The sequence below is a fragment of the Melospiza melodia genome, chromosome 1 (genome assembly GCF_035770615.1).
Source record: "Melospiza melodia melodia isolate bMelMel2 chromosome 1, bMelMel2.pri, whole genome shotgun sequence".
NCBI lineage: Eukaryota > Metazoa > Chordata > Aves > Passeriformes > Passerellidae > Melospiza > Melospiza melodia.
In genome coordinates, this window is record NC_086194.1 from 174321171 (window position 1) to 174346878 (window position 25708).

The 25708-nt window shown below is 63.6% G+C and overlaps 1 protein-coding gene across 1 annotated transcript in view; it reads left to right on the forward strand.

Annotated features, from left to right (window-relative positions):
- LOC134419370 (plectin-like) overlaps positions 1-25708 on the forward strand; it is a 98736-nt gene that overhangs the window by 41811 nt on the left and 31217 nt on the right. Inside the window, exons 28-47 of the mRNA XM_063158507.1 lie at positions 448-531; positions 613-717; positions 889-987; positions 2574-5954; positions 6484-12804; positions 13352-13618; positions 13978-14118; positions 14249-14315; positions 16957-17027; positions 17180-17371; positions 19280-19350; positions 20309-20429; positions 20515-20578; positions 21573-22295; positions 22439-22498; positions 22925-23127; positions 23187-23331; positions 23393-23573; positions 24346-24488; positions 24747-25417. Coding sequence (XP_063014577.1) covers positions 448-531; positions 613-717; positions 889-987; positions 2574-5954; positions 6484-12804; positions 13352-13618; positions 13978-14118; positions 14249-14315; positions 16957-17027; positions 17180-17371; positions 19280-19350; positions 20309-20429; positions 20515-20578; positions 21573-22295; positions 22439-22498; positions 22925-23127; positions 23187-23331; positions 23393-23573; positions 24346-24488; positions 24747-25417 — 13110 coding nt within the window. The remainder of the gene's footprint in view (positions 1-447; positions 532-612; positions 718-888; positions 988-2573; positions 5955-6483; positions 12805-13351; positions 13619-13977; positions 14119-14248; positions 14316-16956; positions 17028-17179; positions 17372-19279; positions 19351-20308; positions 20430-20514; positions 20579-21572; positions 22296-22438; positions 22499-22924; positions 23128-23186; positions 23332-23392; positions 23574-24345; positions 24489-24746; positions 25418-25708) is intronic.

The window sequence follows — 25708 nt, forward strand, 5'->3', positions numbered from 1 at the left end:
CCTTCCCAGTGGGGCTAGGGGTGCTCCCAGGCATTCCACAGCAGGACAAAGGGTGATCTCAGCTATCCCTGGTCATGGTGTTGCAAGGGATTCCCCTGGCCATCCCAAGCAGAGTACAGATGTGTGCCCATCTCTGTCTGTGGCAGAGTGAGGGGAGTGCCCAGCCATCTCCAGCCATGGCACATTGAGTGTTGCTCTTGGGTGGCTGCAGCAGGAATGGGACCATCCCTGGCCATGGCCCGTGGTGGGTGGGTGCTCTCAGCCATCCCCAGTGGGATGGGCGATGCTCCCGACCATTTTTGGCTGCAGCAGGGTGAGGGATGCTCCTGACCATTCCCAGCCAAGTCAGGCCAAGGGGTGCTCTTGGCCATCCCTGGCCACGTTGGGGTGAGGTGTGCTTTTGGGTGGCCGTGAGGTGCCCGGGCTCACCCACACGTGTCTCGCTAGAAACTGCTGGAGGAATGTGAGCAGCACAAGGAGAAGGTGGAGGAGTGCCAGCGCTATGCCAAGCAGTATATCGACGCCATCAAGGTGGGCCTGGGGAGGCAGCGCCATGTCCTGCAGGGGGTGGGCTCAGGGGTGGCAGAGCTTTGATCACTCTCTCCTCATCAGGACTACGAGCTGCAGCTGGTGAGCTTCAAGGCACAGGTGGAGCCAGTGGCATCGCCAGCCAAGAAGCCCAAAGTGCAGTCGGCATCTGACAGCATCATCCAGGAGGTGAGGAGGGGTCTCACTGCCACTGGTTGGGGGTGCCCTGCCGCTCCTGGGGCGTGGCTGCTCACTGAAGGGGTGGATTTGGGACTGTGGCACGTGGTCGTGCAGCCCCATCATTGCTGGGGTACTGGTGGGTAAGCTCCCCTCTCTCGTGCTGACCCCCTGTCTCCACAGTACGTGGACCTGCGGACACAGTACAGTGAGCTGACCACGCTCACCACCCAGTACATCAAGTTCATCACCGAGACACTGCGGCGGCTGGAGGACGAGGAGGTAGGGAGTGGTGCAGGGCAGCATGGCCAGCTGTGTGACCAAAAGGAGCGCAGTTCACGGGGTCCCTGGCCCCATCACTAACAGCAGCCCATGGTTGTGGCTCCAGCCCTGGCCCCATCACTAACACCAGCCCACAGCCATGACTCCAGCCCTTTCACTGGTGGTAGCTCACATCCATGACTCTGGTACCACCACTAATGCCAGCCCATGGCTGTGATTCCAGCCCCATCATTAACACTAGCTCACAGCCGTGACTCCAGCCCTTTCACTGGTGGTAGCTCATGTCCATGACTCTGGCCCCACACTAATGCCAGCCTATGGCTATGACACCAGCCCCATAACTAACACTGGCCCATGGCTGTGATTCCAGCCCTGGCCCCATCACTAACAGCAGCCCATGGCTGTGGCTCCAGACCCATGACTAATACTGGCCCATGGCCATGACTCCGGCCCTATCACTAACACTGGCCCACGGCCTCTAACTCCTGCTCCCTGCTGGGCTCCTGGGAGCAAGGCTGCTGGCTCTGCGTACAGGGGGTCTCCGAGCCAAGCTGGCTCTGGGCACTGGGGACTCTGGTGTGACTGGTGGTAGGAGGCACTTCCCAGATACACGTAGTGCAGTCAGCACCTGCCTGCGCATGCTGCTGTGCTGGGCGCTGGCCCGTGGGGTCTGGCGCGGGGTAACCTCTCTAACTCTTGGTTTCTGCCCTTGGAGCCGCTTTGCCAGTGCTTTTTCTTGGGGAATATTTGTGTTGGTGGGGATCTAATGGAGGGTAAAAAACCAGGATGACTCTGGCAGCCGTGCACCAGGTACTCACTCTGCGCATGCCCTCTTCCCGCCCCGGGGCACCCTCCGCCTGCCCCACGGCTCACCCTCTCCTCCTTGCCCTCCTCGACATCTGTGCTGCTCCGGGACCACGGGTCTGGTGTGGGGTCTGGCTGCCCTGCATGTGCTGCCTGTGCCCGGGCCCTGTGGAGCATGCGGCTGCCTCGCTCACGGTGCATGTGGTGCGCCAGCTGCATTGGCCCTTTGGCAGACCCTGCTCACAGTTTCCTGGAGAGGGCTGGGAGAGGTTTGTACCAGCTGAACTGCTCTCTCCTGTTGAGGCTTTCCCAGCAGGGAAGGCTCTGCTGGCACCGCCCTCGCACCGCTCCCCTCTCTTCTGCTCCCGGTGCTCCGGCCGTCTCTCTCCTTTCCCCACGCCAGGGGCTGTCTGTGCCAGCCCCCTCACAGGGGGAGCCAGGGTGGTGATGTGCACGCTGCTCGCATCGTCTTCATCGCTTGGGCTCCGCTCGCTCTCTGTCCCTTCTCTCTGGAGCGTGGCTTCCTGCGCTGCTGTCTGGCTCCTGTTGCCTGTCTGCCTGTGCTGTCGTGTGTCCCCTGTCGTGCCACATATCTTCTGGAAGCTGGCGTCACCGGCTCGTGCGGTGGCCCAGGGGCTGAAGCCATTCCACGTGCATCTGCCACCCCTCCGCTGTCTCGGCAGAGTGCAGCTGGGCCAGCATCGATTCCACGGCGCGATCGCATCCCTTGTGATTTGTCTCTCTCTCCCCTCTCTGTCCCTTGCACCCTCTTTCCCCTCCAGAAAGCCGCCGAGAAGCTGAAAGAGGAGGAGAGGAAGCGGCTGGCGGAGGTGGAGGCGCAGCTGGAGAAGCAGCGGCAGCTGGCCGAGGCCCACGCCAAAGCCAAGGCACAGGCGGAGGCGGAGGCGCGGGAGCTGCAGCTCCGCATGCAGGAGGAGGTCACCCGGCGGGAGGTGGTGGCCGTGGATGCCGAGCAGCAGAAGCAGAACATCCAGCAGGAGCTGATGCAGCTACGGCAGAACTCGGACCACCAGATCAAGTCCAAGGTGAAGCTGATCGAGGAGGCCGAATACAACCGCAAGAAGGTGGAGGAGGAGATCCGCCTCATCCGCCTGCAGCTGGAGAGCACCGAGAAGCAGCGGGAGAGCGCAGAGACAGAGCTGCAGGAGCTGCGGGCGCGTGCCGAAGATGCCGAGCGGCAGAAGCGGCAGGCGCAGGAGGAGGCCGAGCGCCTGCGCCGGCAGGTGAAGGAGGAGAGCCAGAAGAAGCGCGAGGCGGAGGAGGAGCTGAAGCGCAAGGTGCAGGCTGAGCGCGAAGCGGCTCGGGAGAAGCAGAAGGCAGTGGCAGACCTGGAGCAGCTGCGGCTGCAGGCGGAGGAGGCTGAGCGACGCATGCGGCAGGCAGAGGCCGAGAAGGACCGGCAGATCCAGGTGGCCCAGGAGGTGGCCCAGCGCAGCGCTGAGGCCGAGCTGCAGAGCAAGAGGCTCTCTTTTGCTGAGAAGACAGCGCAGCTGGAGCTGTCGCTGCAGCAGGAGCACGATGTGGTGGCCCAGCTGCAGGAGGAGGCCGAGCGGCTGAAGAAGCAGCAGCTGGAGGCTGAGCGCTCACGGGAGGAAGCTGAGAAGGAGCTGGAGCGCTGGCGGCAGAAAGCCAACGAGGCGCTGCGCCTGCGGCTGCAGGCCGAAGAGGTGGCCCACAAAAAGTCGCTGGCACAGGAGGAGGCCGAGAAGCAGAAGGAGGATGCAGAGCGTGAGGCCCGCAAGCGTGCCAAGGCAGAGGAGGTGGCCGTGCGGCAGAAGGAGCTGGCAGAGGAAGAGCTGGAAAAGCAGAGGGAGCTGGCAGAGGGCACAGCCCAGCAGAAGCTGGCGGCGGAGCAGGAGCTGATCCGGCTGAAGGCGGAGATGGATAATGGGGAGCAGCAGCGCCTGCTCCTGGAGGAAGAGCTCTCGCGGTTGAAGGGCGAGGTGAACGAGGCCATCCAGAGGAGGAAAGAGCTGGAGGAGGAACTGGCCAAGCTGCGGGCAGAGATGGAGGTCCTGCTGGAGAGCAAGGCCAAGACAGAGGAGGAGTCGCGCTCCAGCAGCGAGAAGTCCAAGCAGCGGCTGGAGGCGGAGGCCAACAAGCTGCGGGAACTGGCTGAGGAGGCCGCCCGCCTGCGCGCCCTCTCTGAAGAGGCCAAGCGGCAGCGGCAGCTGGCAGAGGACGAGGCCACCCGGCAGCGGGCCGAGGCCGAGCGCATCCTGAAGGAGAAGCTGGCGGCCATCAACGAGGCCTCACGGCTGAAGGCGGAGGCGGAGATTGCGCTGAAGGAGAAGGAGGCAGAGAATGAACGGCTGCGGCGGCTGGCAGAGGACGAGGCCTACCAGCGCAAGCTGCTGGAGGAGCAGGCAGCCCAACACAAGCAGGACATCGAGGAGAAGATTGCCCTGCTAAAGCGCTCCTCAGAAAGCGAGCTGGAGAGGCAGAAGGGGCTCGTGGAGGACACGCTGCGGCAGCGGCGGCAGGTGGAGGAGGAGATCCGCGCCCTCAAGGCCAGCTTTGAGAGGGCCTCAGCTGGCAAGAGCGAGCTGGAGCGGGAGCTGAACCGCATCCGTGGGGAGGCAGAGGAGGTGCAGCGCAGCCGAGAGCAGGCAGAGCGGGAGGCTGAGCGGCAGCGGGCCCTGGCGCTGGAGGAGGAGGGCCGCCGGCGTGAGGCCGAAGAGAAGGTGCAGGCCATCCTGGCGGCCGAGGAGGAGGCCGGGCGGCAGCGGCGGCTGGCCCTGGAGGAAGTGGAGCGGCTGCGGGCCATGGTGGAGGAGGCGCGGCGGCAGAAGGAACTGGCAGAGAAGGAGTCGGAGCGGCAGATCCAGCTGGCACGGGAGGCGGCGCAGAAGCGGATTGCGGCAGAGGAGAAGGCGCACCTGGCTGCCGTGCAGCAGAAGGAGCAGGAGCTGCTGCAGACGCGCCAGCAGGAGCAGAGCCTCCTGGACCGGCTGCGCGAGGAGGCCGACCGGGCCCGGCGGGCGGCCGAAGAGGCCGAGTTTGCCCGTGGCAAGGCCGAGCAGGATGCCAGCTTGTCCCGGCAGCGCGTGGAGGAGGCTGAGCGGCTGAAGCAGCGGGCAGAGGAGGAGGCGCAGGCCAAGGCACAGGCGCAGGCGGATGCAGAGAAGCTGCGGAAGGAGGCTGAGCTGGAGGCAGCGAAACGGGCGCAGGCAGAGCAGGCGGCCCTGAGGCAGAAGCAGCTGGCCGATGCCGAGATGGAGAAGCACAAGAAGTTTGCTGAGCAGACACTGCGGCAGAAGGCGCAGGTGGAGCAGGAGCTGACCAAGGTGAAGTTGCAGCTGGATGAGACAGACCACCAGAAGGGCATCCTGGATGAGGAGCTGCAGCGGCTGAAGGAGGAGGTGACAGACGCTGTCCGGCAGAAGGCCCAGGTGGAGGAGGAACTCTTCAAGGTCCGGGTGCAGATGGAAGAGCTGGCCAAGCTGAAGAGCCGCATTGAGGAGGAGAACAAGGCGCTGATCCTCAAGGACAAGGACAACACGCAGAAGTTCCTGGCGGAGGAGGCAGAGAAGATGAAGCAGGTGGCAGAGGAGGTGGCCCGGCTGAGCGTAGAGGCGCAGGAGGCCGCCCGCATGCGGCAGCTGGCTGAGGATGACCTGGCACAGCAGCGGGCGCTGGCAGAGAAGATGCTGAAGGAGAAGATGCAGGCAGTGCAGGAGGCCACGCGGCTGCGGGCCGAGGCTGAAATGCTGCAGAAGCAGAAGGATCTGGCGCAGGAACACGCCAAGAAGCTGCAGGAGGACAAGGAGCAGATGCAGCAGCGCCTGGCTGAGGAGACCGAAGGCTTCCAGAAGACGCTGGAGGCTGAGCGCCGGCGGCAGCTGGACATCACGGCTGAGGCCGAGCGCCTCAAGCTGCAGGTGGCAGAGATGAGCATGGCCCAGGCCAAGGCTGAGGAGGAAGCCAAGCGGTTCAAAAAGCAGGCAGAGGAGATCAGTGAGAGGCTGCACGAGACTGAGCTGGCCACACAGGAGAAGATGACAATGGTGCACACCCTGGAGATCCAGAGACACCAGAGCGATGAGGATGCCGAAAAGCTGCGGAAGGCCATTGCTGACCTGGAGAAGGAGAAGGAGAAGCTGAAACAGGAGGCAGCGCTGCTGCAGCAGAAGGCAGAGGAGGTACTGGGCTGCGGGTCCTCCTTAGTGGTGGTGGTACACAGGGAGGCTGTCCCTCTTCCCAGCCAGCCCACACCATCCCTGGGCCGGTCCCCAGGGACCATCACTGGGGCTGGTGGGGCTGGACGCCTGGGCAGGTCAGGGATGTGCACAGAGTTGTAGGTAGTGGAGCAAACCCCTCAGGCACTGTTGGAGCAGGACCCTGAACCCTTGGAGCCATAGAGGTGGGATCCCCACTGCCTGGGCTTGCTCTTCCACCCCATGGCACGTCCTGCTGTGTTCCTCTCTGTGCCCAGCTCCCAGCCTGAGTGCTGGGGGTTCCCTTGTGTCCTTCCCCTGGTCATCCTGCCTCATGTCGTGTGTGGCTCCCTAACCCCGGCTCTGCTCCTTAGATCTTACATGTTGTAGAGAGTGTGTGGGTGACTCTGTGCCTCCGTGCCACCCCTGCTGCCCGTCCCCCTGCCTCAGCCCACCCTCAGTGCCCCACTGCCCTCCTAGGTGTCTGACCGCACTGTTCTCTCTCCCACCCCAGATGCAGGTGGCCCAGCAGGCTCAGCTCCGTCAGGAGACGCAGCTCCTGCAGCAGAGCTTCCTGACGGAGAAAGATGCCCTGCTGCAGAAGGAGAAGTTCATTGAGGAGGAGAAATCGAAGCTGGAGAAGCTCTTCAAGGATGAGGTGAACAAAGCCCAGAATCTGAAGGCAGAGCAGGAGCGGCAGCAGCGGGAGATGGAGCAGGAGAAGCAGCAGTTGAAAGCTATGTTGGACGAAGCCAAGAAGCATCAAAAGGAAGCTGAGGAAAACGTCCGGCACAAGCAGGAGGAGCTACAGCAGCTGGAGAAGCAGCGACAGCAGCAGGAGAAACTTCTGGAAGAAGAGAACCAGAAGCTGAGGGAGAGGCTCGAGCAGATGCAGGAGGAGTACAAGGCTGCCCTGGCCCAGAGGCGGGAGATCATGATCCAGACTGATGACCTGCCTGGGGAGGTGGTTACAACAACACAGCTGCTGGACGTCAAGGCTGTGCCCAATGGCCGGGATGCAATGGACGGCTTAGCCCAGAATGGGGAGCCGGAGTTCGCCTTTGACGGCATCCGGCAGAAGGTGTCAGCAGAGAAGCTGGCTGATGCTGGCATTCTGAGCAGGGAGAACTTGGACAAGTTGGCAAAGGGTGTTGTGAGTGTGGATGAGCTCTCTCAGAGGGAGGATGTCAAGAAGTACCTGCAGGGCAAGAGCAGCATTGCCGGTTTGCTGATCAAACCCTCCAACCAGAAGATGAGCATCTACGAAGCCATGAAGAAGAAGCTGCTCAGCCCAGGCACAGCGCTGGTGCTCCTGGAGGCACAGGCTGCTTCTGGCTTCATCATTGACCCTGTGAGGAACGCAAGGCTCTCGGTGAACGAGGCGGTGCGAGAGGGGGTGATCGGGCCTGAGCTGCACAACAAGATGCTGTCAGCTGAGCGAGCTGTCACCGGCTATAAGGATCCGTACACAGGTGACAAGATCTCCCTGTTCCAGGCCATGCAGAAGGATCTCATCGTCAGGGACCATGGCATCCGCCTGCTCGAGGCCCAGATCGCCACTGGTGGCATCATCGATCCTGTCAACAGCCACCGCCTGCCTGTGGAAGCCGCCTACAAGTGTGGCTACTTCGATGAGGAGATGAATCAGGTCCTGTCTGACCCCACTGATGACACCAAGGGCTTCTTCGACCCCAACACTCAGGAGAACCTCACCTACCTGCAGCTCATGGAGCGGTGCGTGACTGACCCGGACACAGGGCTGTGCCTCCTGCCGCTCACTGACCAAGCAACCAAGGCCAGAGAGCTGGTCTACACTGACAAGGAAGCCAAGGATGTCTTCAAGAAGGCCACAGTGACAGCACCATTTGGCAAGTTCCAAGGGAAGACGATGACCATCTGGGAGCTCATCAACTCTGAATATTTCACTGAGGACCAAAGGCGGGACCTGATCCAGCAGTACAGGACTGGCAAGATCACAGTGGAGAAGATCATCAAGATTGTCATCACGGTTGTGGAGGAAAGTGAGAAGAAGAGCCAGATGTGCTTTGAAGGCCTGCGGGGCCCCGTGCCTGCTGCTGAGCTGCTGGAGAGCAAGATCATCAACAAGGACCTCTACAACCAGCTGCACCAGGGCAAGAAGTCCGTAAAGGATGTGGCAGAGATGGAGTCCGTACGGCAGTACCTGAAGGGCACAGATGCCATCGCTGGTGTCCTGGTGGAATCTACGGGTCAGAAGCTCACCTTCTATGAGGCCCTGAAGAGAAACCTGCTGAGGCCAGAGGTTGCCCTGTCCCTGCTGGAGGCACAAGCTGCCACCGGCTACATCATTGACCCTGTGGGTAACAAGCTCTTCTCTGTGGACGAGGCAGTGAAGGCCGAGGTGGTGGGGCCAGAGTTCCATGAGAAGCTGCTGTCGGCAGAGAAGGCGGTGACTGGCTACAAGGATCCCTACACGGGTCAGACGGTTTCCCTCTACCAAGCACTCCAGAAGGGCCTCATCCCCAGCGACACTGGGCTCCGGCTGCTGGACGTCCAGCTTGCCACTGGTGGCATCATTGACCCCGTCAACAGCCACCGGCTCCCGCTTGAGGTCGCCTACAAGCGTGGCTACTTCGACCCAGAGATAAACAAGGCTCTGACTGAGTTCCAAGATGACGCCAAGGCTTTCTACTGTCCCAACACCCAGGAACACCTCACCTATGCCCAGCTGCAGAAGAGCTGCCACCGCGACAAGCAGACTGGCCTGTGCCTGCTGCCCCTGTCCGACGAGGCAATCCAATCACAGCAGGAGGAGATCTACACTGACAGCCAGGCCAAGGAGTGCTTTGACAAAGCAACCATCGAGGTCCCAGTGGGCAGCATGAAGGGCAAGACAATGACCATCTGGGAACTGATCCACTCTGAATACTTCACAGAGGAGCACAGGCGGGAGCTCCTCCGACAGTACAAGACCGGCAAAGTGACAATCGAGAAGATCATCAAAATTGTGATCACCATCATCGAGGAGGCAGAGACCAAAAAGCAGGAGAAACTGACATTCAGTGGTCTGCGGGCTCCGGTGCCAGCCAGCGAGCTGCTGGAGTCCTGCATCATCAGCAAAACCCAGTACGAGCAGCTGAAGGAAGGCAAAAAGTCAGTGAAGGACCTCTCGGAGACAGATGCAGTGAGGAGATTCCTGCATGGCAGCGACTGCATTGCCGGTGTCTATGTAGAGGCCACCAAGGAGAAGCTGAACATCTATGAGGCCATGAGGAGGAACCTACTGAGACCCAGCACTGCTGTGGTCCTCCTGGAGGCCCAGGCAGCCACTGGGTTCTTGATCGACCCTGTGAAGAACCGTAAACTGTATGTCAATGAGGCCGTGAAGGCTGGCATTGTCGGGCCTGAGCTGCACGAGAAGCTGCTGTCGGCTGAGAAGGCTGTCACGGGCTACAAGGATCCCTACTCAGGCGATACCATCTCCCTGTTCCAAGCCATGAAGAAAGGGCTGATTGTCAAGGAGCACGGCATCCGCCTGCTGGAGGCCCAGATCGCCACCGGCGGCATCATCGACCCCGTGCACAGCCACCGCCTGCCTGTGGAGGTGGCCTACAAGCGTGGCTACTTCGACGAGGAGATGAACCGGACCCTCTCCGACCCCACTGATGACACCAAGGGCTTCTTCGACCCCAACACTCAGGAGAACCTCACCTACGTGCAGCTGAAGGAGAGGTGCATCGAGGATCCCGAGACGGGCCTGTACCTGCTGCCTCTGCGGGAGCCTGAGAAGCCAAAAGTGGTGGAAACCACTCACGTGTACACAGAAGCAGAGACACGGAAGGTGTTTGAGGAGACACAGGTGGACATCCCTGTGGGCAGCCGGGCAGGCTCCACCATGTCTCTGTGGGATGTCATGCACTCAGACCTGCTGCCCGAGGAGCAGCGTAAACATCTCATGGAGGAGTTCCAGTCGGGCCGCGTGTCCAAGGAGCGCATGATCATCATTATCATCGAGATCATCGAGAAGACTGAGATCATCCGTCAGCAGAATCTCACGTCCTATGACTACGTCCGGCGCCGCATCACAGCTGAGGACCTCTACGAGGCCAAGATCATCACACAGGACATCTACAATCTGCTGAAACAGGGCTCCAAAACCTTCCGGGAGCTCCTGGATGTGGAGACTGTCTGGAAGTACCTTTATGGGTCGGGCTGTGTGGCTGGCATCTACATCCCCTCCTCCAAGCAGACTCTCAGTGTCTACCAGGCGCTGAAGAAGGGGCTGATCAATTCTGAAGTGGCCCGCTCCCTCCTGGAGGCCCAGGCAGCCACTGGCTTCATGATCGACCCCACAAAGAACGAAATGCTGACTGTTGATGAGGCGGTCAGGAAGGGTGTGGTGGGGCCAGAGATCCACGACCGGCTCCTGTCGGCAGAGAGGGCTGTGACCGGCTACAGAGACCCCTACAGTGAACAGAAGATTTCCCTCTTCCAGGCCATGAAGAAGGATCTCATTCCCAGCGAAGAGGCCCTCAAGCTCCTAGATGCCCAGATCGCCACCGGCGGCATCATTGACCCACACTTGGGCTTCCATCTGCCCTTGGAGGTGGCTCTCCAGCGGGGCTTCATCAACAAGGAGACGTATGACATGCTGTCGGAGCCCAGCGAGGTGCGCAGCTACGTGGACCCCTCCACAGATGAGAAGCTCAGCTACACGCAGCTGCTGAAGCGGTGCCGCAAGGACGAGAACTCCCGGCTCCTCCTGCTCCCGCTCTGTGACACACGGAAGCTCACCTTCCGGGGCCTGAGGAAGCAGATCACAGTGGAGGAGCTGGTCCTTTCGAAGGTGATGGATGAAGCCACAGCCCAGCGCCTCCAGGAGGGTCTCACCTCTGTTGAGGAGGTCTCTAAGAACTTGAAGAAGTTCCTGGAAGGCACCAGCTGCATTGCTGGTGTCTTTGTGGACTCCACAAAGGAGCGTCTATCCATCTACCAGGCCATGAAGAAGGGGATCATCCGGCCCGGCACTGCCTTCGAGCTCCTGGAGGCACAGGCAGCCACAGGCTACGTGATTGACCCCATCAAGGGCCTCAAACTGACAGTGGAGGAAGCTGTGCGCATGGGCATTGTGGGCCCCGAGTTCAAGGACAAGCTGCTCTCTGCCGAGCGGGCCGTCACCGGCTACCGGGACCCCTACACTGGAAAGCTCATCTCCCTCTTCCAGGCTATGAAGAAGGGTCTGATCCTGAAGGACCATGGGATCCGCCTGCTGGAGGCACAGATCGCCACGGGAGGCATCATTGACCCTGAGGAGAGCCACCGCCTCCCTGTGGAGGTGGCCTACAAGAGGGGCCTCTTTGACGAGGAGATGAATGAGATCTTGCTGGACCCTAGCGATGACACCAAGGGCTTCTTCGACCCCAACACAGAGGAGAACCTCACCTACCTGCAGCTCATGGAGCGGTGCATCACGGACCCGGAGACCGGCCTCTGCCTCCTGCCTCTGAAGGAGAAGAAGCGGGAGAGGAAGACGTCCTCCAAGTCCTCCGTCCGCAAGCGCCGGGTGGTGATTGTTGACCCAGAGACAGGCAAGGAGATGTCCGTGTACGAAGCCTATCGCAAAGGCCTCATTGACCACCAGACTTACCTGGAGCTGTCAGAGCAGGAGTGCGAGTGGGAGGAGATCACCACCTCCTCCTCCGATGGCGTGGTGAAGTCAATGATCATCGACAGGCGCTCGGGGCGCCAGTATGACATCGACGATGCCATTGGCAAGGGTCTGATTGACCAGTCAGCCCTGGACCAGTACCGCTCGGGCACCCTCTCCATCACCGAGTTTGCCGACATGCTCTCTGGCAACATGGGTGGCTTCCGGTCGCGGTCATCCTCGGTTGGATCCTCCTCCTCCTACACCGCCAGCCCAGCCCTGTCACGGACCCAGATCTCCATGTGGACTGACCCAACCGAAGAGACTGGGCCAGTGGCAGGCATCCTGGACACGGACACTCTGGAGAAGGTGTCCATCACGGAGGCAATGCGCCGTAACCTGGTGGACAACATCACCGGGCAGCGGCTGCTGGAAGCCCAGGCCTGCACCGGGGGCATCATCGACCCCAACACCGGTGACAAATGCACCGTTGCCGATGCGGTCGCCAAGGGCCTGGTTGACAAGATCATGGTGGACCGCATCAACCTGGCGCAGAAGGCCTTCTACGGCTTTGAGGACCCTCGGACCAAGACGAAGATGTCGGCGGCACAGGCCCTGAAGAAGGGCTGGCTCTACTACGAGGCTGGGCAGCGGTTCCTGGAGGTGCAGTACTTGACAGGGGGCCTGATCGAGCCCGATGCCCCAGGCCGTGTCTCCCTGGATGACGCGCTGCAGAAGGGCACTATTGATGCGCGGACTGCCCAGAAGCTGCGGGATGTCAACACCTACTCCAAGTACCTCACCTGCCCCAAGACCAAGCTCAAGATCTCCTACAAGGATGCCATGGACCGGAGCATGATCGAGGATGGGACCGGCCTGCGGCTGCTGGAGGCCTCCTCCCAATCCAGCAAGGGCTACTATAGCCCCTACAACATCAGCAGCGCCGGCTCCACCTCTGGATCGCGCTCGGGCTCTCGCACCGGCTCCCGCTCAGGCTCCCGGCGCGGCAGTTTTGACGCCACTGGCTCCAGCTTCTCCATGACCTTCTCTTCCTCCTCCTACTCCTCCTCGAGTTTTGGGCGCAGATACACGGGGAGTACCCAGGGCACCGTGGAGGAGGCTGCCCTTGCCCTCGCCCTGGCCGCATCCAGAAGCTGCGGGTGGGAGGCGAGCAGGGAGTGCCCCGGGGTGTCTGGGCCCCTGCTCCACGTGGCCTGAGACCTGCCAGCCCCCCGAGGTGCCGCCTCACCCGCTCCGCATGTGGCAACGCTGCTGGCTAATCACTAGTATTTTTTTTAATTTTGAACCTCCACTCTTCTCCCAAAGCAGTGCCTCAAGTTTAACCAAAAAGACAAGACTAATAAATTAATATATGCGAATGTGCTGACAGTGTTTGTATATTAAGAGACAAGAGAGAATACACACTACCCTCCCCACCCTGTGCCCCGGGAGCCGGACACTGTTCCTGCTCCTGGCCGCGCCAATCCCGCCGCTGCTCGCACACGGCGTGGCCGAGCCGGACACCAAGAAAACAGTTCCCTGTTTGGATCTAACCACTTAGCACTCTTTTGTAATTAACCTGCCGGCTTCAGCCCCTGCACCCCAAAGGAGGAGACTGCCTTGGCCCTGTGGTGCACCCCACTGCAACCAATGTGCCAGAGGAGGACATCACCAGCTCCTTGGCACTGGACAGCCAGACACACCACACCAGCTCTGAAGCTGCTGCCTGGACCCCTTCCACGCGCCCCCAGTGCAGCGAGGAGGGGGCTTGGCACCCCAGCCCCCCGAGCTGCCCCATCTCCCTGCCTCAGCCTCCCGGCACGTCCCCACCACCACGCTGCAGAGCCGGTGCCCTGACCGTAAGTGCCGCGCTGGCGCTGCCCGGTGCTTCCGCGCCCTGCGGGGGGACCTGCCTCTGCTCGCCACTTCGCCCGCCGAGGGGCTTCGCTGCGTGCCCGCCTCCGCCAGCCCACCCGCTCACCTGTCCTCCGGGACGCGCCCGCCGCGGTCGGCCGGTCTGTCTGTCAGTCTCTCCGTGTATCTGGGAAGTGCTTCTGCTCGAGGTTGATTTCCTCACACTCATGTGGCTCCCTGACCCATTGGCAGGTGTCTGCCAGAGCCTGCGCCCCAGCCTGGGTCTGCGCAGCTGCTGCCCCCAGAACCCCCCAGAGCCATGGGGGTTTTCCTGACCCTCACTAAGGGTATGAGGGCCATGGGACCCCTGCAGCACAGGGTGGGCCGCGGGATGCTGTAGCAGCCTGGCACACGCTCATGTTAGAATAGGCAGATTTCTGTGAAAACAGCCTCCTTTTCCGTCTTCGCGGTAATTCCACCCCCCCGGTTCATCCCCATGCCGGCGCTAATGCGCTCTCTCTCTGGCAGACGTCTTTTTCCAGTCCCAACAAAGACCTCCCAGTGCCACTGGGCGAGCTCCTGAGCTGGGTCTCCGACATCAGCAGGTCGTGGATGGGCTCGAGGGGAGCCCCGGAGGCGGCAGCTGCTCGGCTGTGCCCACCTGCACAGGTAACACTGACCTCCCCCGTCTGTCCCGGTCCCACAGCAGGTGCGCGGCGCTGACGGCCGGGCTTGGTGGCTTCATTTCATGGATTGTTCTCCCTGTCTCATCCCATCTTTTCTATTCGCTTTGTTGTAGTGTGGCTGGATGTCCATACCACTTCCCCTCATCGCCGCCATGGAGCCCGTCCCCCACCCTGAGGCCGGTGGGACCGCACCTGAGGACATGGGGACGTTCTCCCTCACCTTTTGCACTTGCCAGAGTCCCCTGCCAGAGACTGGGGCCACAGTGCCCAAGCTGCCAATGGCCCAAGAAGCACCCGCAGGGTCACCCGGCCCCCACTCGCCCCACACACTCCCTCCTCTCTGGGGATGGCCTCCTGGTGTGGTGTCGGGCTCACTGCGGATCTCCAAAACATCTCCTCCTCCCCACCCGCTCTCATCTGCCACCTGTAAATCCTGTCATGTTACCCTCCGCCTCTGGTGTCATTATTGCTCTCATGACCCCCTTCGGCTTTGCATGAGGTGCCCCTGCACGCAGCTCCAGGACAGTCCCTGCTCCCAGGGCCCCCCAGACCCCAGCCATCACTCATGGGGACACTGGGGGTCCATGGATTACCCAAACATATCTCTTTTTGGGGGCAAAACACTAAACTTGTACATACCACTAAGTGTCTGTAAAAGGAGCAGTGCGGGCCCAGGGCTCCCCTGCAAGGGCAGTAAAGGAGAATCCTCTGAAACCAGCTGGCAGCTCTGCGTGATCTGTTCACCCCCTGGCCATGCCACTGTGGCCATGGGCTCCCATTGCCTCCTGCAGCTTTGTGCCATGGGCTGTATGGGCTGCTGCAGGTCGTGGTGAAGTGTGTCAGGGTGCCAGGAGTCTAACCAGCTCCTGGGCCTGGATGTACCCATGGTGCTGCCAGGCACAGAGCAGGGCCACGGGGCCATCCCCATAGCTGATGGCACAGCTGACACTGCTGGGAGGTCAATGTGGGTGCAGCATTCGACCCCTGGTTTTGGGGAGTGGGTGCTGCTGGCGCTGTGGGGGCTTCTGAGCATTGCTTGTATGAGGACAGACCTGTCCCTTCATCAGTGGGGCTCTGGGCTGGGCAGGAACACTGTCCTCCATGGCACTGTTCCCATGATTGCTGCTACCACTGCCCGTGCCATGGCCTCTGCCTGGTGTGGGCTGTGCTGTGGGTGCTCTCTTTGGGCGGTGGGGGCTGCTGTGGGTGGATGGCAGTGGTCAGCTCTGGGGCTGAGGGGCTTTGGGGGTTCAGGATGTGATGGCCTGGCACCCACTGGTAGGACAGCAGCATTCAGAAGGGAAAGCCTGGCAAACCTGGAGACGTCAGTGCAGCCATGGCACAGGTGGTTCGAGGGGTCTGTCCAGCCCAGTGAGGCAGGTGCAGCCCAGGCTGGGACCTGCGCACAAGGGTCATCCCACAGCAGTGCCAGGAGCCCCAGGCATTGTGCCAGGAGTGCCAGAGCTGTCAGGACCTTGCAGGACCCCTGCAATGTCCAGGGGTCTCAACTGTGCCAGGACCAGCCAAGCATGTCAGCAGCCCCGGGTGGGGCTGGCCGGGACAGATGGCGGTGGCTGGGCAGGACGTTAATTGCATTGTCCATCAGCAATTAACCACAGCGTCCGTCTGTCCCCACCAGCAGTGGGATGAGGCCGTTAGGCACAACTGGGCCGGGGGTACTCAGGGGGGCTGCAGGCTGCTCCAGCCATTGGGGGGACCAGGACAGGCCCCAGAACAGCAAGACATTCCCACAAGCTGCTCGGGGCCCTGCCCCATGTCACTGGCCCCCCAGATATTTCCTTGTGTCCCCAAGATGTTCCCTGCTCCTCCAGATATTCCTTGTGTCCCCCAGATGTTCCCTGCTCCCCCAGATATTCCTTGCTTACCCCTCAACTTCCTGACTCCTCCCCCATGGTGAGTAACCTCTCCTAAAGCTCATGAGACCACCAAGAGCCCCCTGACCCATGGCCCAGTCCCATGTTGTGGCCTTGAAGCCCCTCACACCCCCCCACCCCCAACACTGGCAGGGTCTAGCTCAGTTTCCTGGTGAGAAATGTCCCTGCTCCCAGACCCAGCCTTGGGACTCACATCCATTTGCCAGGGAGGAAACCTTTCCCCCACACCCCTTCAACCCCATGCCAGGGACCCTCCCTGGTGTCCCTGGGGCAGTGGGATCCCCGGCAGTGGCTGGCAAAGGAGGGTGAGGAGGGTGGAATGCCCTGAGATCCACGCTGATTGCTCCTGGGGTGAGCCAGCCTCTTGCCCCACACAGCACACTGCCCCCTGCCCACGGACACTCCTCATCATCTCGTGTTGCTCCATGTCACCCTCCTGCCCCACCGATACCTCCCACAGTCCCTTCAGCACCGAGCGCCGGCGGTGACCCGGCCAAACTCGTCACCATGGAGAACTCCACGATTTTCCCCATTTTAATGCCCTGCATGTCACCCTGCCCTGCTGCTGCGGAGGCTGGAGAGAACCCTCCCCGCTGCCCCGAGTTAAACCATCCCTCAGAACCGCGGTGGCACAGGAGACACCGAGCGCCTCCCCGGCCGTGCAGGGGTCCCTCGCCCCCCGCCCGCGTTCACCCACCGCCCTTCGGGGTGTGAGTGGCAGCACCGCCCCGTCCTGGCTGGGACCCGTGGCCGCTGTCCCAAGCGTGGTCGTGGCCACCGGCTCGGCCCTGCTGGCACGGAGCGGCTGCCAGCTCGCTGTGCCCACCGCCCCGGGCGCTGCTGGCTCGGCCCCCGCCGCGCCGGGAACGCTCTGTTCAGCTCCTCCACAAAGCCCGGCCGGCCTCTCCCACGCCCCCCCCGAGCAGGGGCGCTGAACCTCCCCATGGCCAGGGACCCCCGGACCCCCCCGGCCGTGCCGCTGAGGCTCGGAGCCCGGGTGAGCGGGCCAAGGGCTGCTGTGCCCCGTGTGAAGCGCTGCTGCTCCGTGCGCTGAGCCGGGGCCGCGGTTGGCTGGGGTCGTGAATCCCCCCGTGCCCGGTGCGAGCGGAATGATGCTGCCCCACGGCTGCAGCCGCCACGTCCTGCCAGGCACCGGACAGCCCCCAGGGCCAGCCGGACACGGTGGTGCCATACGGGCACGTCCTGCCGGGCACCGGGCAGCCCCCAGGGCCAGCTGGACGCGGTGGTGCGGTGCGGGCAGCGCTGTGCGGGACCGGGAGCAGCTCTCAGGCAGCTCCAGAGCTGTTTGCTCCGGCTGTCACGGGCAGCCCGCAGTGTTCGGTGCCCGAGCCGGGGCAGGGGGCAGCTCTGGGACACTCACAGGGACCCAGCGGGTCCCAGCACCAGTTTGGGGTTTGCTGCTCCTCGCTGTCCCGTGTCTCTTGGCACGTCCCGACTGGAGCAGCCGGAGCAGCCGGTGCTGGCACCGTGTCTGGGGCAGGCTGGCAGCGATCATCGGAGCTCCAGCCTCAGCCCCAGCTCCAGCCCAAACCCAGCCCCAGCTCCAGATCCAGCCCCAGCTCCAGCCCAAACCCAGCCCCAGCTCCAGATCCAGCCCCAGCTCCAGCCCAAACCCAGCCCCAGCTCCAGATCCAGCCCCAGCTCCAGCCCCAGCTCCAGCCCCAGCCCCAGCAGCCCCAGCTGAGTTTGGGCTGGAACAGCTTTTGCCAATGCACACACTGCTATCCGATTGCCTGTGCCCAACCCCGGGCAGCAGGGCTGGCATTGTCACACTGCAGTCCTGCCCTGGGATGGGGGCACACAGGATCAGGGACCACCAGCGTGGGGCAGGAGGGCTGTGGGACCGCCTGTGACTGCACTGGAGCTGCCACAACCCATGGTGGCCCCGTCTGTGCCATCCTGCTCCCTCCCTGCGCACTGACCTGGCCCTGGCAGGGGAAGTGGGGCACTGCTGTGGCTTTTCCAGCTGGTGGGTGGCACTGGTGCCTGTGCTAGGGCAGGTGCCACACTGTGGGGGCGTGGGTTGGTTGGGGCCCTGCAGATGGCATCGTGACAGCAATGAGCTGGGAGCACACATCCCCAGAGTGTCCCCAGTGGGACTGAGCCCTGCTGGTGCTCCAACCACGAGGAGCTACTGTGGCACCAGCACCCAGCACCTGCCTGGAGCCTTTTCCCCTCATCCAGGGAATTCTGGTGGTGCTCCTGACCAGACCCTAGCTGGGGTTCCTCCTGCAGCAGACACATCCCAGCCCCTTCCAGCCCCCAGTGCTGCAGCTCCCGCTCAGCTGCCTTATGTCGCCTTCCCCGGGTCCCTCCATGGCAGCACTGCCACATCCCTCCTGCACCACGGGGGTTTTATCTCCATTTATCCAGCCCACTCTCCCTGGCTGTTTCCCCGGTACAATATTTTGGAGATGTGGTCGTGTCCTTGCCGAGGTGTTGGGCTCATCGCCATCACTGTGGCTCTGCCCTGTTTCCCTCACAGTGCTGTCTCCCCCTCCTTGTGCTCAGCCAGGTGACCTGGCTTAATTAATCAGGGTTAACGACCAGTTAATTACAGCCCTGTGGGAGCAGCATCACCCTCAGCCTCAGGGTGCAGGCTTGGTGTGATCCCTCCTGCCAGTCCAGCTCTCCACTGGGGCATGAAGGAACTGCTGCCTGTTTATGCCCCGTGTCTGTGCCAGGGCATTGCTGGTTGTAGATTTCAGTGTTTGCCTGGCATCTTCTCCCATGTGTTGTGGCAAAGTAGCTGCACTGGCAGCACCTGAGGAGCACCTGGTCTGAGACACCACTGCTCCATGACAGAGCAGGGGGTTCTCCATGGGCCAGTTGGAAATTTTTTGCTGAGAGTCAGTTTGCTGAGGGTCAATTTGGGCTCGGCCAGCAGCTCTGCAGTGCACAGACCAGGTGAAGGGACACTGGGGACCAGATGTACCCCCAGAGGCAGCAGGGTGAGATCTGGGAGTGACCCAGCTGAAAAAGGTTTGGAAATTGAGGTGCACCACAGGAATGCAGAGGAGCTGGAGCCAAGCCAAACCTGCAGGTACTGGTGATGGCTGGAGCACAGGACAGACAGGGGATCCTGGCCAGGGGAGCTCTGTCCCAGCTGGTGGGGATGGGCTGTCCCTGGGGAGACGCAGAAATGCTCCAAACCTCCTCACTGTGGAGATTTGTCCCTCTGCCAGGACCTGGTGTGCCGTGCCCACCGTCCCTCTGCTCTCCCCACAGGTGCACCATGCTGCAGGGGACACCGGAGATGGTGTGGAGGGCTCGCCGTGGGACAGGGAGGAGCTGGAGAGGTACGGGCACTGCTGGGCGCTGCCAGATGGGCCGTGCCAGCCATGCCCAGGTGTCCACACCCTGACAGGGGAGCTGTTGAACCCTTCACGGGGCTCTGGGGCAGGGAGGGTGTGGGATGGCTGTGCTGGGGCCAGCAGCGTGTGAGCAAGCTCAGGTGTTGTCCTGGCTCAGAGCAAATTTGGAAGAGGGCCCCCAAAGGGGTTCCTGTAGGAAAACAGATTCAATTGGCCCCTCCTCCCAACCAGTCCGGGAGAAAATAACTCCTTGGAGAAAAGTGGAAAAAACTGTTTATTAAACAATTAAACCTAAACGATATTGAATAATAAAACCCCTTGCTGCTCCAAAAGAGATGACAAACTGACAAAACCACGTCCCCGGGCTGCAGTCCAGCTCACTCAGTCTCTGATCAGTCCCTCCGGTGCTGGAAATGCCATGGCCCAGGCCCGGCCCGGTGGCCACAGCTGCAGCTGCCGGTGCTCTCCTGGGTGTTCAGTCCAGAGCAGGTTTCAAGAGGTCCAAAGAAAAAGGAAAAAAACCCACAGTCCAGGGAACTTCTTTGCCTCAGCTAGCTAAAACTAACTAAAAGCAAAGGAGAGCTCTGTCCTGCAGTCTGTCCATCTGCAGACAATACAGTCAGGAGCAGGAATGTGGAGGAGTGAGTGCAGTGTCTGAAAACAAACTGTGCGCTTCTTCTCTCCCCCCTTCACTCTCTGGAACAAGTCTTAAAGGTGCAACACTTATTATTCAGCATAAACAGAACGGGACGATTGGGGATAAAAGCATCATAAAGTTAACCCAGGACAGGTGTGGCTGTAGCCAGCAGGGTGGGAGTGAACTCACGTGTGGCTGGAGCACACCTGGTGCAGGTGGGCAGCGAGCCCAGAGTTCAGGGCCGTGCAGGGACAGGGGACAGCGGCCGTGTCCTCACAGCCCCGTGTGTCTGTGCTCTCTCCCCAGAGCCTGCCTGCGCTCCGAGCAGAGGCTGGAGGTGCAGGAGCAGCTGCTCGCCCTGCGGCACTGGCTGGACGCCGTGGAGAAGCGGCTGCTGGCGCTGCCAGAGCCTGGCACGGCCCTGCAGGTAACGCCTGGCCCCGGGTCGTGCAGAGCTGGGCAGGACCAGCCCACATCTGCACCGAGGCTGCTGAGGTCTTGGTCCTCACAAGGGAGGAAGGCACCTGGCCACAGCTGGCTGGGAGAGCCTGCAGCACAGCCCTGCAGCTGTCCAGGGTAGGGTCTCCTGTGTCTGGCTCCCTGTCCCCAGCCCAAGGGTGCTGTTGGCTTGGAGGGAGCCCCATGGCCCTGGTAGTGCTCAGGGTACCATGGCCTTGGAGGCCTGCGGGCCACAGGGCCACCTCCTGCACTGGTGACACTGTCACAGCTTGTGGCACTGTCACCTGGGCACGGGAGAGTGGCTGAACAGCAGGGGGGCACAGCTGGGCAGAGGAAGGATGAGGGGTGGACAGCCGGGCACAAGAGGTGTACAGCTGGGCACAAGAGGTGTACTCCTCACAGGGGGCGTGAGGCTGTTCACAGGGGTTGTACAGACAAGCACAGGGGGTGTGAGGCTGTGTGAGGGGTGGAAAGCTGGGTACAAGGGGTGTGAGGCTGTGCACAGGAGGTACAGCCAGGCACAGGGGTGTGCAGCTGGGCACAAGGGGGGTGAGGCTGTGTGAGGGGTGTCCATCCAGGCAGAGGAGGTGTGTGGCTTTGTGAGAGGTGTACAGCCAGGCACAGGGAATGAGTGGCTGTATGAGAGGTGTACAGCCAGGCACAGGGATGTGAGACTGTGAGAGGGGTACAGCCAGGCACAGGGAGTGTGTGGCTGTGCACAGCGGGGTGTACAGTCAGGCACAGGGAATGATGGCTGTATGAGGGGTGTACAGTCGGGCACAGGAGGTGTGTGGCTTTGTGAAAGGTGTACAGCCAGGCACAGGAGGTGTGTCCCTGTCAGGTCAGGTCGGATATGTGCTCAGCACTGCCTGCAGAGCTGTGTGCTGCTGTGCCCCCTGCCCAGGCACAGGAGGTGTGAGACTGTGTGAGGGGTGTACAGTTGGGAACAGGGGGTGTATAGCCAGGGAGAGGGGGTGTGTGGCTGCGCTCAGGAGGTGTGTAGCTTTGTGAGGGTGTCCAGCCGGGCACAGGGGGTGTGCCCCTGTCAGGTCAGGTCGGATTTCTGCCCAGCACTGCCTGCAGGGCCGTGTGCTGCTGTGCCCCTGCCCAGGCGCGGAGCCGCAGCGGCAGCAGCGCAGTGGGGGCTGCCGGCCGCCCCCTCCTCGCCGCCCCTCGCCGGCTCCTTTTGTTGGAGGCCTGGCCGGCACACGGGCTCCCTCGGCACACATGACGGCACAAACTGAAAGGGCCATTCATCGCGGCCCCAGCGCAGACAAAGCCGAGGCCGCACAGAAACCCACCCGGCTCCCGGGATCTGAGGCTGTGCATTCCAGCCGCCCGCTCCCGCCCGGTGCCCCGCGCCGGGCTCCGCTGCCCGGGGCGCCCGTGCCACCCCGAGCCCGGTACCTGGGGCTGCGGAGCGTGCCGGGCGAGCTGCCGGCGGCCGCGGGGGACGGGGGTGGCGGGAGGCTCCGAGCTGCATCCTCACCCCCTGCCCAGCTTCTCCCTGGCATGTCCCGGCCGGGCTCTGTGGGTGCTATGGGGTGCCTGGAGTATCATGGGGTCAGACCCGCCCGGTGCCCAGCCCCTCGGTGCCAGCAGCACAAAGCTCCGGAGCCGTGCGGGGAGGAGGAGGATGCCGAGCTGCTGCAGGACGCTGCGGAGCCGCCGAGGCCCTGGCAGATGCTAATTCCCGGCAGCGTCTCTGGCAGCAGACAAAGCCCCCGGCCCCGCCGCCCGCCGCTCCCAGGAGACCCCAGGGAGCCCCATCCATCAGCGTGGCCGACGCGCCTGCAGCGGCCCCCCGGCTCCCGGGGCCCAGCGAGGGGCACCCGTGCGGTTCTGGGGGGCAGCATCCAGTCCTGGGGGGCTCTCAGGGGCTGAGAGGCCGGGCTAGGGCAGGGTGGGGATGGGGCTCACGCCAGGGGCAGGAGCAGCCTGGGCTGGGCGCCTCCGGTTGCCCCCTGCTCCCTCCAGCACCCAGGGTGGCAGCGAGGGGTTCTGGAGACCCAGGCCCGCAGCACCCTGGCTCTCAGGGTGAGATTCAGTTTAGCTTCTTAACAGCCCGGCCTGACCCCCGTCAAACACAGCCCTGCTCCACTGAGCCCCCTGGGCCTCTGGCTGAGGGGTCCGTGCACCCAAAGAGCCCCAGGGAGTGGGGCCAAGCCCCTCAGGGAGCGCAGCTGCCACTGCCTGAGGGGCCAGAGCCAGGGTGGGGTCTGCAGCCCCATAACGGGAGGGGCTGTGGGGCGGTGTGACCATGGGGCCGTGACACTGGGGTGGTGACACCGTGGGGCTGTGACACCGTGGGCTGTGCTGTCCTGGGGCTCATGGTGAGGCAGCACAGCCTGGGCTGGTTCTGGGGCAGGTGCCAGTGTGGTTACCGGTACCAGAGCAGTTGCTGGTGCCAGCACAGTGCCAGAGCAGGTGCCAGTGTTAGTGCTGGTGCCGGTGTTGGTACAGGTGCTGGTGAGAGCACAGTGCTGGTGTTAGTGCTGGTGCCGGTGCCAGTGCTGGTGTCGGTACAGGTGCTGGAGCAGGCTCCGGTGTTAGTGCTGGTGCCGGTGCCGGTACAGGTGCTGAGGCAGGTGCAGGGGCAGCAGCAGGTGCAGGTGTTAGTGCCGATGCTGGTGCTGGTGTCGGAGCAGGTGCCGGTGTTAGTGCCGGTGGGAGCACGGTGCCAGAGCAGGTGCTGGTGCCGGTGCTGATGCTGGTGCCGGGGCAGGTGCCGGGGCAGGTGCCGGTGTCGGTGCAGGTGCCGGGGCAGCGCGGGGCGCGGGCTGTCGCCCCCCCGGGCGGCGCGGGGCGGGCGGAGGGCCGGCACCGCCCCTCCCCCGCGGGATGGCTGCGAGGCCCCGGGGGTTTCCCCGGTAACGGCGGCGATCGGCTCCCGGAGGGTTAACGGGGGCGGTGTGCTGTGTCCGGGGTCAGACCAGCCCCGCCGAGCCCGGCGCTGCCGGTGCCAGGGTCTCCGCCCGGTGCCCCCGCGCTCCCCCCGCGCCGCGGGCGCGGCGCACAAAGGCGGCGGGGCCGGGGCGGCGGTAACGGGGACCGAGTCTCCCCCCGTCGCCTCCGCCCCTCTCCCCCGCGCGGGCCGGGCCCCCCCGGAGCGGTAACGGCGGCGGCGGCGCCCCCGGCCCGGCCCCATGGACGCCCGAAGCCGCCGAGGGGTGAGTGCGGGGCGGGGGCTCCGGGGCCGCGGCGTGCGCGGGGCCGGGCGGGGTCGGTGTCCCGCGTGTCCCGAGGGTCGGGGTCTCCCCAGGTCACCCCGCGCACCCGCGCAGGCCCCGGACACGCGGGGGTTGCGGTGGGGTGGGAGTGCGGTGACCCGCGGGGCTGCACCCACCGGGACCGTGCCGTGGATGTGGGTGCGTGTGCAGTGACCGCGCCGTGTGTGTGTGTGTGCCGTGACCGCGCACGGGGGTCGCGCCCGTGCCGTGGGTGTGTGTGTGCCGTGACCGCGCACGGGGGTCGCGCCCGTGGCGTGCCCCACGGCGGGTTGGGCCGAGCGGGGGGCTCAGGGTATCCCGGCACCCACGGCACGGGCAGGCCAGGGTGGGTGCGTGTGGGCACCGTGTGCTCCCCAAGCGTGTATGGGGCTGCCACAGGTGTGTCTCATGTCACGGCTGATGCGGGAGTGGGGGTCCCATCGCTGAACTCCCCCCAGCCCCGAGCAGGGGTGCGAGCGTGGGGTCTGCCTGCCGGGGAGTGTGTGCACACGGGTTGGAGTGAGTGTGTGTGGTGAGTGTGTGAGTGTGTTTGCATACGTGTGTGGTGTGTGTGTTTCTTTGCACACGTGTGTGTTATGTGCATGTGTTTGCACACGCTTGTGATGAGTGTGCGTGCGTTTGCACACGTGTGTTTGTGTGTACACACGTGCACAGGGGCGTGTGCCCAGGGCCGGGGGCAGCAGCACTGCGGCTGCGGCGGGGGGGCTGCCGGGGGAGGGTCCTGCCGGGTCACGCCGGGGATTTATGGCTGCGGCAGGGCTCGCAGGCTGGGGAGGCCACCTGCCCGTCCCCGCTCGGTGCCCCCAGCCCCCGTTCCCAGGGCAGATGCTCCTCTCTGGCTGCTCCTCCTTAATCCAACGGCGCGGGGCGATGCCGGGCGGGAGCATCTGCCTCTCCCCTGCTGCCACTGCCGCGTCCCCTGCCCAGACGCGTGGGACGGGCACGCTGGGCACGGCCTCGGGGTCCCTTCCCTCCAGCCGTGTCCCCTCTGCCTGTCCCGGTACGCTGGCTCTTGACAGCCCTTTGCTGGGGGACCCTCAAGACCGGAGGGTGAGGTCAGGCAGCGCCGTGGAGTGAGGGGTCGAGCCGAGCGCAGCCCGGCGGCACCTGGGGGTCCCGCGGTGGTCCCGGTAACGCACACCCCTGGCTCGTTGCAGGCCGGGATTTGAGGCGGGGGCCCGGCGCCCGCGCCATGGGGAACTCGGTGAGCCGGCCCAGCTGCCTGGGCGAGAAGAGCCGGCGGCCGGAGGAGCTCCTGCGGGAGCCGGGGCTGGACGCGGGGCAGCCACCCGCAGGAGGCGTCGCGGAGGCCTGGCCGGTGCTGCTGGAGAAGGCGGCGGTGCCGGTGGAGAATGGCTGGAGCCCGGGGCCCGGTGTCGCCCGGAGCCGGCCGGGCAGCCCGGTGCTGAGGCGCAGCCAGTCCGAGGTGGCCGTGCAGAACGGGGGTGCGGCTGCAGTGCGGGGGCAGGTGGGGGGCGCGACCTGGACCCCTCCCCGGGCCGGCGCTCCCCGCAGCACCTGGTCCTGGAAGCCCGTCACCACCCGGGAGGTGACCGAGGTGACGGAGGTGACCGAGACCATCGTGACGGAGATCGTGGAGGTGACCGAGTACCCGGCGGGTGACAAGGGTGGCGAGCCCGTGGTCACCCGCACGGTCACCGTGCTGACGGAGTGCGTGGGGGAGCTCGCTGCTGCTGCTGCTGCTGGACACACGGATGGCACCGAGGTGACCGACGGACAGAGAGCCTTGCTGGGAGGACGCTGTGCCAGGCTCTGTGCCACAGCGCTGCCCTCCAGCGGGGTTTTCTCCTGGCCTTGGGCTCGTGTGGACTCGCTGTCTGTGCCCTGGTGTAGGCAGGGCTGGTGGCACCGCTTGTGCTGGGCACCCAGCCTGGTGCTGGAGGACAGGGAGCTCCCTTCCCTCAGCTCTGGCTGGAGGGGCCATGCATCTGGAGGGTTCCAAACGGCACCAGGCGTGCAGCCCCTGCTTTGGGGAGCCCTGTGAGGGATGTCAGGA